Here is a 15,901-nt window from a genome sequence, read left to right as displayed (position 1 = left end):
AGCCAAAGCTCAGCATGATGGGTAGTGCTGTGAACTCCTCAGGGACAGTGCCAAGCACTGAGGTGACCAGTGTTCTGTGTTCAAGGACCTGCCCAGCACCATGGAACCTTCCTAGATCCCCAAAGAGACAGCAGACCTGGAGACATAAGGCAAGTGCACCCAAGAGCATCCTGGTGGGTTTTGCAGGAATTGTAACTATTTAACTGGGATGTAGGGGGTGGATGAGGGGAGTTCTTTGGCCAACTTTATGAGCCTCCAGGTTAAGAATCTAGGGATTCTGAACCTCTCTGTGGAGGGTGGGCACATACGTACACACACACACAACTTCTAGAAAATGAGTGCAATGCCATGACTGGATTGGATGGTTGTGGACTGACTGGAGTGTGGGTACGTGTCTGGCCGCAAAGTTAATGTGCCTTCCTCTATGAAGACCAGCCCCAAGACGCTGACTTCTTTAGCACCAGGGACACAAAGCTATGAATGGTTATTCTCTCAATGAAATGGTTATTCTCTAAATTCCAAAAGTACTTGAGTTATCTCACTAGGGGCATCCTCCCAAGCAAGACTTGAGCAAAAGCAGTAAAATAATCAATGACCTTTAACTTTGATTTGCTAAATTCAACCTGCCTATCTTCAATCAGAAGGTAAATCTGAGGAAGGCAGACAAGGGTTAAAGACATTGTTTTGGTGAGTTTTGTGAGGGTTTACAGAGTCAGCACGGACAAAAGCCAGCACCCAGATCTGACTAGGAAAGACAAGGGGATCCTGATGATCTAGATTAGCTGCAGGCACCTCTCCCTGGGGATTAGAAAAGGTGCTTTCCTACCACAGATGTTCCACGACAAAGAACTAAGGATCAGGGAGAATGGCTGGGGCTGGGAGGGAAATCCTGTGTGTGCCTTCAGCACTGCCCTATTATGAGGGCCTTTGCAGCTCTTTGGAACAGCTCCCAAGTTTTCTCCAGGAGCACTACAGAATTGGGACTCTGGGCAGGGCGGAACCATCACTCTCAGAAGACAGGGGGTAAGGCCTTGTTTACCTTTGTCTCACCCATTAAGCACATTCTCAGGAAGTTTCTGTTTAATTAATGAACAAGAGACTCCCCCCCCATCCTACCCAATTGCACAAGCTGGGCTTCCTACACTGGGCTGCTCAGAATAGCCTCCAAATCTATACAAAGAATCAACTCACATTTACAGCAACTCAAAGTTTCAGTAACTTTGCTTTAGGAAAAAATTCTGAAAGGAAACTAGAAAAGGAGGCTTGATGTAGGCTGTGCCCAGAGGTCACAAAGACCACAAGCTGAGCTGATCCTGCCTGCTAAGGAGCTGACTCATTCTAAGAAGCTTAGTGAAAGCTCTCTCAGCCTATTCTGTACATTGTTATTTGGAATTAATCCAAATTCTGGTGTGGAGGTGAAAACATGAGCCCTAAACATACTCCAGTCATCTCTGATACAATTCACATACACACAGGTTGGTGTAGAAAGACAATAAAGTCAAGAGGGAATCAGGCAGGGTCTGGGGGAGGGGAGAGAGGAACAAAGACTCAGGGAGGAATTAGTCATAAGAAAAACTAACCCCATGTTTAGAGAGTACAGTGAGTGGAGGGAAGGAATTAAGACAGGAAGAAAGAAAAAGGAAGAGAGGGAGGAAGGAAGGATGGAAGAAAGGAAGAAGAAGAAAGGAAGGAAGGAGGAAGGAAGAAAGAAGGAAGGAAGGAAGAAGGAAGGATGGAAGGAAGGGAGGAAGAGGGAGGGAGGAAGGAAGGGAGGGAGGAAGGAAGAGAGGAAGGAAGAAGGAAGGGAGGAAGGAAGGGAGGGAGGAAGTGGGAAAGAAATTAAGAAAGGAAGAAAGAAAAAGGAAGAGAAGATGGAAGGAAGGAGGGAAGGAGGAAGGAAGAAAGGTGGGAGAGAGGGAAGGAAGCAGGGAGGGAGGTTAGGAGCCTATGGTCAGGGGCAGGGCAGTGGAAAGACAAGAGCAGCCATAACTACAGACTGCATTAGCACACACACAGTCTCTCAACATCCTTTTCCTCTTTGTCAAGAAAGAGATAAGAGAAAGTGAGAATATGGAAAAGTATGAGAGGATAGGAAGGAGGAAAATATACAACTAACAATCATAAATCTGAACATAAATGGTATGAGCTCACTGATAAAGTGGAGAAAAAATGTCTGAGAAAAACAGAATTCAACATTGTGTTATTAATAAGAAATATACTCAAAACAGAAAAATTCATATAGAGTTATAATAAGGGGCTTGATCAAAAGCTGATATACATCACATGATTTAAAAATGGCAAAGAGAACAATCTTGATTTCAGAGAAGGCAACAGTAAAAATAGATTGGATTGAAAGATGAATAGGGAAACTACATTACGCTTATGACACCATAGACAATGAGACAATACCAGTATTTCTTACATATTTACCAGAAGACAAAGCATCTAAATACTTAAAGGAAAAGTTAAATCAACTTACAGGAAGAACTAGATAATAAAACTATAATATTTGGACATCTGAATGTACACTTCTTCAGGCCTGGATCAATCTAATCAAAAGATAAAAAAAAAAAGTTTAGAATCTGAATAGAATCTTAAAAAGTTTGATATTACAGATCTCTGGCAATTATGGAATGGAAACAAAAGGAAAGGAGGGAACAAGTACTTTAAGCACCCACTATGTGCCAGTCCCTGCCCAAAGCACTTTACAAAGACGATCTCATTTGATCCTCACGACAACCCTGGGCCATAGGGGCTGTTTATTGTCTCCATTTTACAGGTAAGAAACTGAGGCAGAGAAAGATGAAGTGATTTGCCCAGAGTCACCCTGCTAGTGAGAGACTGAGGCTGGATTTGAATTCAGGTCTTCTTGGCTCCAGGCCCAGTGCTCTAACCAGTTGTCTCTAGGAATAACACATCACACACACACACACACACACACACACACACACACACACACACCACACTCTACATACGTTAAGGTGCCATGAGCAGCTAAAAAATTTTAAATATATTTTCTTATATATAAATATATTTTATATGTTCAAATATATATATTTCTCAACTGTGCATGTATCTTAATAAAAATAGACCAAGTACTAAGGGATAAAAATCTCAAAAATTAATGAAGAAAAGCAGAAATATTAAACATATCCTTTGCCAGACTCAAAGAAATAAAAAGAATATTTGAAGAAATTATTAGAAGTTAACTGGAAATCAAATTGCTTAATCCTACAGAACTCGTGGATCAAAGAACATGGCAGAAAAACAACAGAAAACTTCATAACAAAAAATGATGACAATGAGATACTGAAACCAAAACTTTGGGGCTGCAGTCAAAATAGTTATGAGGGTAAAATTTATATCTCCAAACATTTCATGAACAAAAAAGAGAAAGAACAGATTATTTAATTGGTCATTTAACTAAAAAAAATCCAAATAAAATTAGAAAATTAATAAATTAAAAATCTCAACCAAACAATGAAATGAAACTCTGAAAATCAAAGAAGATGTGTGTGTGTGTGTGTGTGTGTGTGTGTGTGTGTGTGTGTGTGTGGACACACACACACACACAAAACTGAAAGAAAAAAGTGTTGAACTGATAAGATAAAGTAAAAAGCTGGGTGTTTTTTTTGGGTGGGGGAGAGAATTGATGAACCATTAGATGGTCTGATTTTTAAAATGAGAGAGGAAAACCAAACTGTCAGTATCAAAAGCAAAAATTCCAACAAATGAAGAAGAAATAAAAGAAATTTTCAGAAACTATTTTGCCCAATTATATGCCAACAAAACTCACACTTTAAATGAAATAGATGATTATCTACAAAATAGAAAGTATTCAGATTTGCATAAAAAGACAAAGAGAATTTAAATAAACCAATCTCAAAAAAGATATTGAACAAGCCAAAATGAACTCCCAAAGAAAAAAACCCTAGAACCAGATGGATTTAGCAGTATATTCTATCAAATATCCAAAGAACAATTAATTTAGGTATTACATAAACTATTTGTAAAAATAGGGGGGATATCACACCAAATTCTTTCTTTGATACAAATATGGTTGAATTACATACAGCAGGGAAAACTATAAATAATAGGCCATCTTAAAAACTAAAACAATCATAATCACTGTTACTAAAAAAACTTTTGACAAAATACAATAGTTTAAAAATTAAACACTAAAAACATAGGAATTTAAAAGAAGCTCTCCTTAATATAAATTGAATCTACCTAAAACCAAGGTCTAGCATTCTACGTAAAGAGAGATAAAATAGAGACCTTTCCTATAAGATCAGGGGTAACACAAGGATGTCCGCATAATGAGCATTCAACATAGTGCTAGAAGTGGTAGCTATAGCAATATGACAAGCAAAAGGAATTGAGGGAATAAGCACAGGCAAATAGGAAACAGAATTCCTGCCTTTGCAGATGGTATGATTATCTATACAGAGAACCTTAATAACTCAACTAAAAAACAATTTAAACAACTAACATCTACAGCAAAGTAGCAGGATATGGAATAAACACACACATAGAAGTCATCATCCTATCTATACATAATCAACATAAACCATCAGGAAAAAATAGAGAAATTCCATTCAAAAGAATTATAGAATGTATAAAATATCTAGGATTCTACCTACCAAGACACACACAGGAACTATATGAATACAACCACAAATTATTCTTTACAGATGGAAAGATATTCATTGCCCATGGTTGGGCTGTACCAAAATTAAAAAAATGATAATACTACCTAAATCAATTTACTTATCCAGTTCCATACCAACCAAACTACTAAAGTATTTATAAGCTGAAAGAACAATAACATGATTCAACTGGATGAATTTTAAAAGGTCTAAATTCTGAAGAAAAATAATGGAAAGAAAAAAGTGGAAGGAAGGGGTCCTATCAGTACCCAATCTTGATCTATATTTCAAAGAAGCAATCACTGAAAGTTTTAGGTGCTGGCTAAAAAAAAATAGAAAAGTTAACTAGTGGAACAGATTAGATCACACAGAACAAAATGAACATAGTAACATAACATTTGATAAGCTCAAAGTCTATAATAACTACTGGAGTAAGGACTCCTTACTGCACAACAAAATCAATGCAGCAAGATTAGAAGGGAAACAGTTAACTGTGGAAAAAAATCTTTGCAGCAACTTTCTCTGATAAAGGTCTGTTATCTGATATACACACATATACATATATATGGAACAGATTCAAATTTTTAATAATAAGAGTTGATCTCAAATGATAAACAGTCAAAGGCATTTGAACCAACTCTAACCGGAACCCTAGTTCCAAAGTAGTTTTCAAAGGAAGAAATCCAAGCTATCAACAATCGTAGGAAAAATACTCACCAAAATGACAAAGATGACAAAACTTGAAAGCAAGAAATACTGGAAAGGATGTGGGAAAACAGACCTACTAATGCCATATTGATGTAGTTGCGAATGGGTTAGCCCCGGGGTGCGGATGCTGCGGGCTCGAGGCCATATTCTAGGTTCACAAGTGTGGCCCTTTGACTGAATCCAAACTTCACAGAACAAATCCCCTTCATAAAAGGATTTGTTCTGTAAAACTTGGACTCAGTCAAAAGGCTGCACCCAAGGACCTAGAAGGCCTTGAGGTGGCAGGTTCCCCATTCCTGGTTAGCTGTTCTGCAAAGCAGTTCGGAACCATGCCCCCAAAGTGATTAAACTGTGCATACCCTTTGACCCCATGACTCACTACTGAGCCTGAATCCTGAAGAGATCAAGAAAGGAAAAAGACCTACATGTACAAAAATGTTTATAGCAGCTCTTTTTGTGGTGGCAAAGAACTGGAAACCCCTGTGTATTTGGAAATGGCCAAAGGAAATATGCCATGTGAATGTGATGGAATATTATTGTGCCAGAAGAAATAAAGGAAAGGGAGGAACTTGGGAGAAACTGCATGAACTGATGTAAAGGGAAGGGGGAAGAGCCAGGAGAACAATTTATACAGTAACAACAACATTGTAAAGAAAGACAGCTCTGAAGTCTGAAGAGTCCTGATCACCACAGAGAGATAGATACAAGGTGCATGATACAATGGACGTTTTTATGCATGGACAAAGAAATGGGGGAGGGGAGGGGAAAGGGGGAGGGGGAGAGAGAGATGGGGGAGAGAGAGAGAGACAGAGAGATGGGGAGAGAGACAGAGAGAGAGAGAGGGAGACAGAGAGACAGAGAGAGAGAGACAGAGAGATGGGGAGAGAGAGAGACAGAGAGATGGGGAGAGAGAGAGACAGAGAGAGAGAGAGAGAGAGACAGAGAGAGACAGGGAGAGAGAGACAGAGAGATGGGGAGAGAGAGAGACAGAGAGATGGGGAGAGAGACAGAGACAGAGAGATGGGGAGAGAGACAGAGAGATGGGGAGAGAGACAGAGATAGAGACAGAGAGATGGGGAGAGAGACAGAGAGAGAGAGGCACAGAGAAAGAGAGAGAGGGATACAGAGAGAAAGAGACAGAGAGAGACAGAGAGAGAGAAAATGGCTCTATCAGCTGAAAAGATCAGGAGAAGGCTCCTGTAGGAGGTAGCATTTGTATTGGACTTTGAAGAAAATGAGGGAGCCCCTGAGGAGGAGATGAGGGAAGGTGCTTCAGGAACAGGGTCTGCCTGGGGAAAGGTCTATCCCAGGCTCCTTTGCAGGCTCGCAGTCCAGCTCTTCTCCTGGGAGGGCATGCTCCACGGGTGCCTGTCACAAGCCAATCCCTCTCCTCAGCCTGTGTGGACACAACCATCCTCTCTGCCCCAGGGAAGCTGCTCAGTGGGGCAGTGGATAAAGCAAAGGGGCTGGGAGACCATAACGTCCAAACCCCACATTGGACACTTAGCAGCCATGTGACTCCAGATGAGTCACCTAATCTCTGTCTGCCCCAGTTTCCTCCTTCCTAATGAAGATACTAATAAGCACCTCTCTCACAAGGTTGTTATAAGGATCAAATGAGTTTAAAATAGGTAAATCACTTTTTTAAAAAGAATATTATTGTTTATTTGGGGCTTCTGTTTATAGAATAGCTTTTTTTCTCCTTTTTAACAAATTCAATTTTATTTTATTTTCAGTTCCAAATTCTCTCTTTCCCCCCACTCCCTCACCCATTGAGAAAGCAAGAAAAACAAATATTTATAGTTATACAAAACAAATTCCAGCATTAGCCATGAGAAAGAAGGAGGGAAGGAAGGAAGGAAAGAAGGAAAGAAAGAAGGAAGGGAAGAGGGAAGAGGGAAGGGAAGGGAAGAGGGAAGAGGGAAGGGAAAGGGAGGGGAGGAGGAAGGGAGGGAGGGAGGAAGAAAGGAAGGAGGAGGGAAAGAAGGAAGAAAAGAAGAAAAGAAGGAAGAAAAGGAAGAAAGGAAGGAAGGAAGAAAAGAAGGAAGGAAGGAAGGAAGGAAGGAAGGAAGGAAGGAAGGAAGGAAGGAAGGAAGGAAGGAAGGAAGGAAGGAAGAAATATGCTTCCATCTACACTGCATCCCACACTTCCCTATATGGAGGTGAGCAGCATGTTTCATCATGAGACCTTTGGAGTTGTGGTTGATGCTGACAAGCGTTCCGAAATCCTTCAGAGTTGATTGTCTTGAATAAAGTGCTCTGCAAACCTTCAATCGATGATGATGATGATGACGATGACTCCCAGTCCATACATCCCGCCCTCAGCTCTCTCCTGTCCTGCGTCTCCAATAACCCAGAGCTCATCCTTTGTCCTTCTAAGCCCAGCTTTTCCTCCGACTTCTCTGGTTCTGTGGAGGACTCCGCCAGCCCAGGGTCAAAGCTACAAGTCCTCTTCCACTCTTTCCTCTCACCCCCAAACCCTATCAATTGTCGGGTCTTGTAGATTTTGCTTGACCAGCTCTTGTACCTGCTCCCACTCTCTATTCACCCCCCACCTCCACCCCAGTTCAGGTCCAGACTATCGCAGCAGCCTAACAGTCTCCCTGCAGCCAGCCTCTGCCATCTCCAATCCACCATCCCCAGAACTGACGGATGATATTAGGACAGCTGGGTGGTGCAGTGGATACAGCAACAGAATGCTGGGCCTGGAGTCAGGAAGACCTGAGTTCAGGTCTGGCATCAGACACTTACTAGCTGTGTGACCCTAGGCAAGTCACTTAACTCAGTTTTCTCATGTTAAAATGAGCTGGAGAAGGAAATGGCAAACCACTCCAGTATCTCTGCCAAGAAAACGCCAAAGGAGATCACGGAGAGTCGGACATGACTGAAAAATGACTCAACAAGAACAATAGTTCTGGCCGTTCCATTGCCCTCCTGACCAAGAAGCTTTAGGGGCTTCCCAGGCATTGCCATAAAATGCCAACCCCTCTCTTGGTATGGGAAGTCCTTCACACACCGGACCCAGACTAACTTCAAGGCTGATAACAGGCGATTCCCCTTTACATTCTGTGCTATAGGAAAATGTACATACTTTCTACCTCCTGCTTCTCTGCTTATCTCGGTGCCAGGGGTCCCTGGAATAGTCTTCCCCACCCCCTGACTCTGGCACCTGGAGCCCCTGGCTCCTGTCAAGGCTGAGACAATTTCTACTTGCTTTCCTGACTGTGCCAAGCATTGGCACTCTGCTCTGTCCAGTCCTTGTGTCTGTCCACATTCAGTACAGTCTGTATTTTACCTGCATGTTCTGTCCTCCCAGTAGAGTGCAAGCATCTTGAAGGCAAAGGCTGTCTCACTTTCACATTTGCATCCCCACTGCCCGAAACATAGTAGGCACTTGAATAAATGTATAGAAATTGATTTAAACCAACAGCAAATGCCCCTGGGATTAGATCAACCATCCTAACCTGCTCTGGGGGTCTCTGAGGGTGTTTATTTTATAAGTAATCCCCTTTTTCTTATGAGAGCTCATCATCTTCTGGATGCATGACCGCTGGGATTAGAATTCATTCATTCAGAAATGTTTGTTAGGCGCCTACATTGAACAGAATACTGTTCTAGGCACTAGGGAAAAACCAAAGAAGAATCCTAATTCACAATGGCTACTCTTCTGAAGTTTATAGTCTAGGAGGGAAGGGGACATATAGATAACCCTGACAAAATGAAGTAATAATATGTACAAGGCTTCAAGGTGTACACAGTACTTTCTTCCCAACCACCGTGCAGGGTATACAGTCTCTCCACAGCAGGGCATCAGCAGGAAAGACCCCATACACGAGTTCATCTGGGAAAATACTATAAGAGGGATAACAAATGAGAAGGTGAGGGGAGGAGGTGAGAGCAAGAACACGGGCAGTTCTCCTGCCCAGAGCTGGCCCAGAGGAGCGGGTGAGATCATGTTTGTGAAGGGCTCAGCATGGCGCCTGGCACAGACCCGGTGCTCTAGGAATGCTTATTCCCTTCCCTTCCATCCCTAGGGGCACAAAGCGGCCCCTGGGCTGGCTGAGATGGGGATACCACTTTATGGAATGCTGCTGGTGCTGGGGAGGCAGAGGAGAGGGGCAGAGTCACCCTATCACCTAACATCTAGCAAGTTCCCAGTTTAACTAATTGTTCTTGCTAACTCTATGCCAAGTTCTGTTGTTTCTATGCTACTTAAGGGCTGCAAGTTTTGTGAGCACTTGCTAGCCTTGGCACCCCGTGGAGAAGCCCCAGGTGCCCTACCCCAGTTCCACCTCTGGGGAAGACTCCCTCTATTCTGATGCTCTCAGACTCTCTGTATAAACATGCTTCAGCCGGGGACATGCAGGTACTGCTAGGACCACGTAGGATGCACATGAGGAATGCTTGGAGTATAAGAAGGAGGGATCTACCTGTGGCCAGGGCAGAAGCCATGGGCCTCATATCTGCATTCTCTAGTGCACAGACTGTACAGGATAATTAGGAGGGGGCAGAGGGATAGCAGAGAACCCCAGAGGCCTGACTTTGCCATTTGCTGGTTTGTTGACTTTGGCCGAGTCACTTAACCTATTGGGGTTTCCATTTCCTCCTCTCCAAGGTGGGGTGATCTCTTACGTTGTGATTTTGTGGGTTTCCCAGGGGGTGCTTTCTCTGTCCCCTCGCAAGTGCCACAGACAAGTCGTCGGGTATCCAATTGTAGCCGTGTGATTACGCACTCAAGTCAAGACTCAGCATCTCTAAAGAAGCCCGATAGGTACCTGAAGACTTTTTGGAATTACAAATGGTATCATTCAAGAGATAAACAGATGCTGCACACCGGTCTGGGACCTGACGCCAGCAGGGAATGCCATGTTAATAGAAGAGGTAATCTGACAGACTGCTCTTCTCCACATAAGCTAATCACTGAACAGAGAACTGGGAGGGATGAGGGTTGCTGGAGAAGCCCACGACAGAGCTGCACACACATACACACACAACCTTGGTGATTTTTCCAATGAAAATTTGGACAATTTTTTCCTACTACAAAATAGATTCCACGAACATGCCAACTGTTGTAACGGGTTTACAATCGGCCTTCACTCTTCAGGGCACTATCAGGTTACATGGCCTACCCCGCCCCCAGCCCCCACAGATACACCTTCTACTCCTCATCACTGGTGCTGAGTTATTCTCCCCAGCTGGCAGTCAGCTACTGCACAAACCTAATCACTCTATGTCAGCTTACGACTGAAAACAGAGCTCCATTTTAATTAGCTGGTTACACTAAAATTAAATTGTTGGTGATGGTTAAACCACCTACACACTCTACTTAGAGAAAATCCCTGAGTCTGCTGAGACCCTTCCCTACCTCAGGGGAAATTACTGAAAATGATCAAGACAACCCACCAATGTGTCATTTGCTGGGAGTTTGTACTCAACAGAAACCCACAGTTTTAGAGATAAAACCTGTCACCACTCTGATCTCAAAAGTACCAGTTACAAAGGATTCCCAAGCTTGGATCACGATAGGACATGCTCATAAACAGCTTTAAAGGTTAGGCTCTGAGGGCTGGCCTAGGAATTTCTTGACTTACCTGGTGTAATAGGAATCCACTCCCAAGGCCTCCCGAACGCTGGCGATGTATTGCTCGAGGGCAGAGCTGGTAACTGTCTGGAGAATCATGCTGCTTGTTTCCTGGAAGTCACTGGAGTTTTCTGCCATGTTATCACCCAAATAATATTCATGAAATTTGAGAATTCCTGCAATGAGAAATGAGCAGCCAACATGATACCCGGAGGGAGGGAAGCACCCAGTGATGACCATCAAGGAATGGTGGTTGGCCATGACAAGCTCATAAAAAATCAGGAGAGGGGCTGACATTTATAGAGCACTGATAGGTTTACAGAGTGCTTTGTTATCTCATCTGAAAAAATACGCCGCCCCCCCCGCGCCCCTCTGCTTTCCCCAAGAAGCACAGCACATGCAGGGGCGCTGTTTGAAATCTGGTTCGGTGCTTTCACAAATAGGGTTTGCACTCTGAAGGGACGTTTGGAAGAGACCTGATATCACAAACACCTCGTATCTATTTTAGAACAGATGTTTCTCAGCTGTACCTACTAAAGAAAGCCCCTTTCCCATAACCACACAGAAGAGCCCTCTGAATGGGTGCTGATAATGCATATCCATGGCTTGTGACAGGCTGAACAAAAAGATGGCTTTTACAGCAAACACCTCACATTTCACAAAAGTGCATTAAAACAGATGCAATTTTAAAAGGCCAAAGGAATGCATATCCAAATGTGTGTTTTTAAAAATCTATATGTAGCAGAAGCAGGCAAACAAAACACACAATGACTATAACAATGTAAACATAATGAACAATAAAACCAAACAGAATGCTATGTGATTACAGTGACCAGGCTTGGTCTCGGGCAAGACAAAATTTGAGGAAATGGACCTCCCTCCCTCCCTCCTTCCTTCACTGCCTCCCCCATCCCTTCCCTCCTTCCTTCCCTCACTCCATGTCTCCTTCCTCCCTCCCTCCTCCCTTCACTGCCTCCCCCATCCCTTCCCTCCTTCCTTCCCTCACTCCATGTCTCCTTCCTCCCTCCCTCCCTCCTCCCTTCACTGCCTTCCCCTTCCCTCCCCTCCTTCCTTCCCTCACTCCATGTCTCCTTCCTCCCTCCCTCCTCCCTTCACTGCCTCCCCCATCCCTTCCCTCCTTCCTTCCCTCACTCCATGTCTCCTTCCTCCCTCCCTCCCTCCTCCCTTCACTGCCTCCCCCTCCCTCCCCTCCTTCCTTCCCTCCCTTGATGTCTCCTTCCTCCACTTGCCTCCCCCCTCCCTTTCCTGCTTCCTTCATCCACTTGGGACATGGAGAACGATGGGTGTGGAAAATTGTCAGGTGTGACTGATGGGAAGGCAGGTTTTACTGAACTGTTTTTTAATGTTTGTTACAAGATTAGGTTTGCTGGGGAGGGATCTATTGGTAATGAATGTGATGGAAAAACAAAAGGTATCAATAAAAAAAATAACTTCAAATTTTTAAAAATGCGCAAGCCCTATCTTCTTAACACTAATGGTTTTCCAGTGATGCTATGGGGCTGTGAATCACAGGATCCCACAGTTTCCAATAGTTCAAAATTGTGGACTGACTACAGGGCGATGGAAAGCTTCTGGACACAAAGAGGGCATAGCAGATTGTGAGAAGTGATATAGGTGGGAGGAGGGCATCACAGAATTTCACACTTGGAGGGGTGCTCCTGGGGCCATGAGGGAAAATGAAGTGGGTCAGTCTGATAAGGATGGAAATGGGCTGGTTCACGTGCAGTGGTGGTGCCCACACAATGAGGAAAGGCCAATGAGGGCAAGCTTCTGGTGCCCGCCATTGTGATTCTGCCAGGGAAGCCCGATGGGCAGCAGTAACTCTGAGCCATCCAGCGGGAGCAGACAGGGAGCAGTTTCTGTCAGCACTGCTGGCGGGAGTGCCTACATCCCTGGGATTATGGACACGCTTGAGTGCAAGAGTCTGCATGGCCAATGAAGACGGCAATCCTCAGCAGAGAGAAGGCGGAAAACAGGCTGGCTGGTGCACACACATACATGAATAAAATTAAAGTGATGCACCATGAATGCCGGGGACTAGCCACAGGAGACAGTAATGGGGCATGATGGCCTTCGAAGACCCTGGCTGACTATCTGATTGGGTCTATGTGAGAGAAGATACCACCTTCAGTGCCCCACTGAAAACAATGAGGAACAGAACCTTAGTGACAACCCGGCTCGTTATTACACAGATCTGGCTATAGGAGAAGCTTGACATAACATCACAGGGGATTAGGCCTGTCCCTTGAGATCTGCATTAAAAGGAGGTTCTGCCACCATGGATATTAAAGGAGTCCCAATGGGAGTCATCAGCAGTCATAATTTCTAGCATAAAAAGGTCAGAAGATAGAAGCTTCCTTACATGATATTGGGCAAAAGATTATAGGAAAATCAGCTTTCTTGGGGAAAGAATTAATAGGCAATAGAACTGAGGAGCTGAGAAGCCTCTAAGACCATCATTCAGCCAACAATTGCAAAGGCAATTTCTCTTAGATCAAAAAAATCTCAAAATTCATCAAAAAAGCTTGGTAATCCTTTCTCACTGCTATTCCTTCAGGAAACAGCTAACACGCATTCAAAAAAGCCCATGACTTCCAATTATGAGACCCGCTTCTCCAGTCAATAAACTCTTATTGGATTTGGTGTGTCTCCAATGTGGGAGAGCCATCAGCATTTTATTATGCAAAAATATGGCCCTAGCAGCTAATTAGTGATTCTGTATTTAGTAAAACTGTATGGTCCTTGCATTTAATGTTCATTTAATCATTAAGGATTTGGATGTAGGCTAGCAACAGAACCGGTTAAAATATGGACTGCTAGCTCAGAAATTCTTAATGTGAGGCTACACTTAAAAGTCTGATGGAATCTCTGTTATCACTTTAGACTCTTTAGCTGTCGTGGTGAAGGGTCACAATTATTAAATTATATCCAGAAAGAACCCATTAAGACTTGCAGTCATCACTTTATTAGATAATGAACAACAGCTGCCCACAAACAGGGCCGATCTTCAAATTAATCTTCCCTGAGCTTGGTCCTCCAAGATAAATGGTTCCATATTCACCAGGCGAGGCTGTGAGATTTCTAGGGGAACGAGGAAGTTGGGCTGCTTTGTTAATTGAACGCCCTACAGTGAAAAATGCACTGTACCTGAATTTTTGCTGAAATTCCACAGTAGCTTCTTGGGGTGATATATGATATTGTGTTTCTTCCACCTCCCATCATTTAAATCCCACCCTTCTGGTGCCCCAACTGCCCTATGCACACAAGAAGAGAGAGAGAGATCGTACCTGCCCCTGGAGCGAGCAGCCAGCTGTACAGGTAACCTGCTGCCAGCGAATAGTACAGTACAAGCCCCCGTTGGCCATTCACCATCTCTAAGATCTGGTCAATCGTCACTGGTGAGTAAGGGTCCGAGTCCTGATGGCCCGTCTGACGTTCCACCAGGAGATCGGCAAACGCCCTGGTCCTTCCCCTCTCTGCCACGGCCAGGGCTTCATCGTGATGACCTGGAACAGAGGGCAGAGAACGGCCTGTAAGAAGGCAGCTGGGCCTGGTAAGCAAGTCCTTCCAGCACCAGCCTGTGGCCACTGAAGCCTGAGGGAAGAAGACAGGCCAGTCTGCCCTCCTCTCCCTGACTTCTGGCACATCATTGGGCCAGAGTCCCCCTTCCCCACTGGGTTTTCTGCCTTGGGATCCAGCATCTGAATGGTGCTTCACAGCTCTGCTGAACAGATGATTTACACAGGAGTCTAATGAACATGCTTTTCAAACGTTCTGCTGCCGTTAACTGGAAGAGCAGCACTTGTTTTGTTTATGTTTATAAATCATCTCCAAAGTGCAGAATGGAACCCAATGCTCCACCAGAGCAGATTACAGACAAATGCTACAGATAACGGTTAATACGGACATCAGATCAACGCCAACAGGCAAATTCCAGAGAGGTGGACTTGAAGAGACACAGACCCCAGGGACGTCAGTCGGGATGGCTCCCGGCAACGCCCACCACAGCTGACTCTGGACACGATCATATCAAGGACCACCACCACGGTTTCTGTGCCAGGGGAAGATTATTCTCACAAGACACTTGGGACAAAGAAGTGACTGAAGGCAGAGAGGCCAAAGTGTCAAGGGGGCTCAAGGACAGGTGTGTCAGGACTGCAGTGTATGCTCGCCCATACAGAAGCCAAGTAGGATTGAAAACAGGCACTGAATAACCTGATTTTAAAACATAAAACTGTGAATTCAGAATTGCTACTAAAAAGGGAAAGATTGTACTCATTAGTGAATGACAAGTGGGGTGTGGTGAAAAGCCCATGGATTTAAAGTCGGAAGACCTGGATTTAAATTCTGACCTTGCCATTTCACCTGTATGGTCACTGACAAGGGTCCCTTACCCTCTCCTGGCTTCAGTTTGCATCTCTGTAAAATGGGTATGTGAGACTAGAGGGTCCCTAAGGGATCCTCCAGCTTTAATGTTCAATGTTCCACAGTCCCTTAACTAAGATTTGATGATTTCTAGTCTCCTGAGGCCAAAATCCAGATTTTATCTGGGGGATCTCACCGAGGCTGACGAGCACCCGCTGCAAGGCCTGGTAGGATGATGTCTGCAGGTCAAACAGTGACAGCTTGTAGTCCGTGCTCAGCTGCACCTCATGGCGGATGGTCTCAAACAAGGCTGATGCTCTGTAGAGCTGCAGGGAGAGAGAGGCAGAGAGGCATGACTCCCACCACGCCTGGGTCCAGAGCAGGGCCAGGACAAGGGGCCTGCCTGCCCCATGGAGGCAGACAAGGGAGCACTGGCACTGAGCAGTCAGTGGCGGGCCCCGAGGGACCCATAGGAAGCACGTGTCAGGCACTGGGAGGGAACCAGCCCAGAACCCTGAGCCCAGGAGCCTTGGAGGTGGCCAGGCTTCCCACCCAGTACCTCAGTCACCCTCCTGGG

General features: G+C 44.5%; 1 protein-coding gene across 1 annotated transcript in view; it reads right to left on the bottom strand.

The window, feature by feature from the left end:
• TTC28 (tetratricopeptide repeat domain 28) overlaps positions 1-15,901 on the bottom strand; it is a 330,631-nt gene that overhangs the window by 102,128 nt on the left and 212,602 nt on the right. Inside the window, exons 9-11 of the mRNA XM_036760398.1 lie at positions 15,521-15,650; positions 14,247-14,465; positions 10,949-11,114 (exon numbers count right to left, since the gene is read on the bottom strand). Coding sequence (XP_036616293.1) covers positions 10,949-11,114; positions 14,247-14,465; positions 15,521-15,650 — 515 coding nt within the window. The remainder of the gene's footprint in view (positions 1-10,948; positions 11,115-14,246; positions 14,466-15,520; positions 15,651-15,901) is intronic.

Source organism: Trichosurus vulpecula, chromosome 1 (assembly GCF_011100635.1).
Source record: "Trichosurus vulpecula isolate mTriVul1 chromosome 1, mTriVul1.pri, whole genome shotgun sequence".
Lineage (NCBI taxonomy): Eukaryota > Metazoa > Chordata > Mammalia > Diprotodontia > Phalangeridae > Trichosurus > Trichosurus vulpecula.
This window is presented reverse-complemented; position numbering and strand designations above follow the sequence as displayed.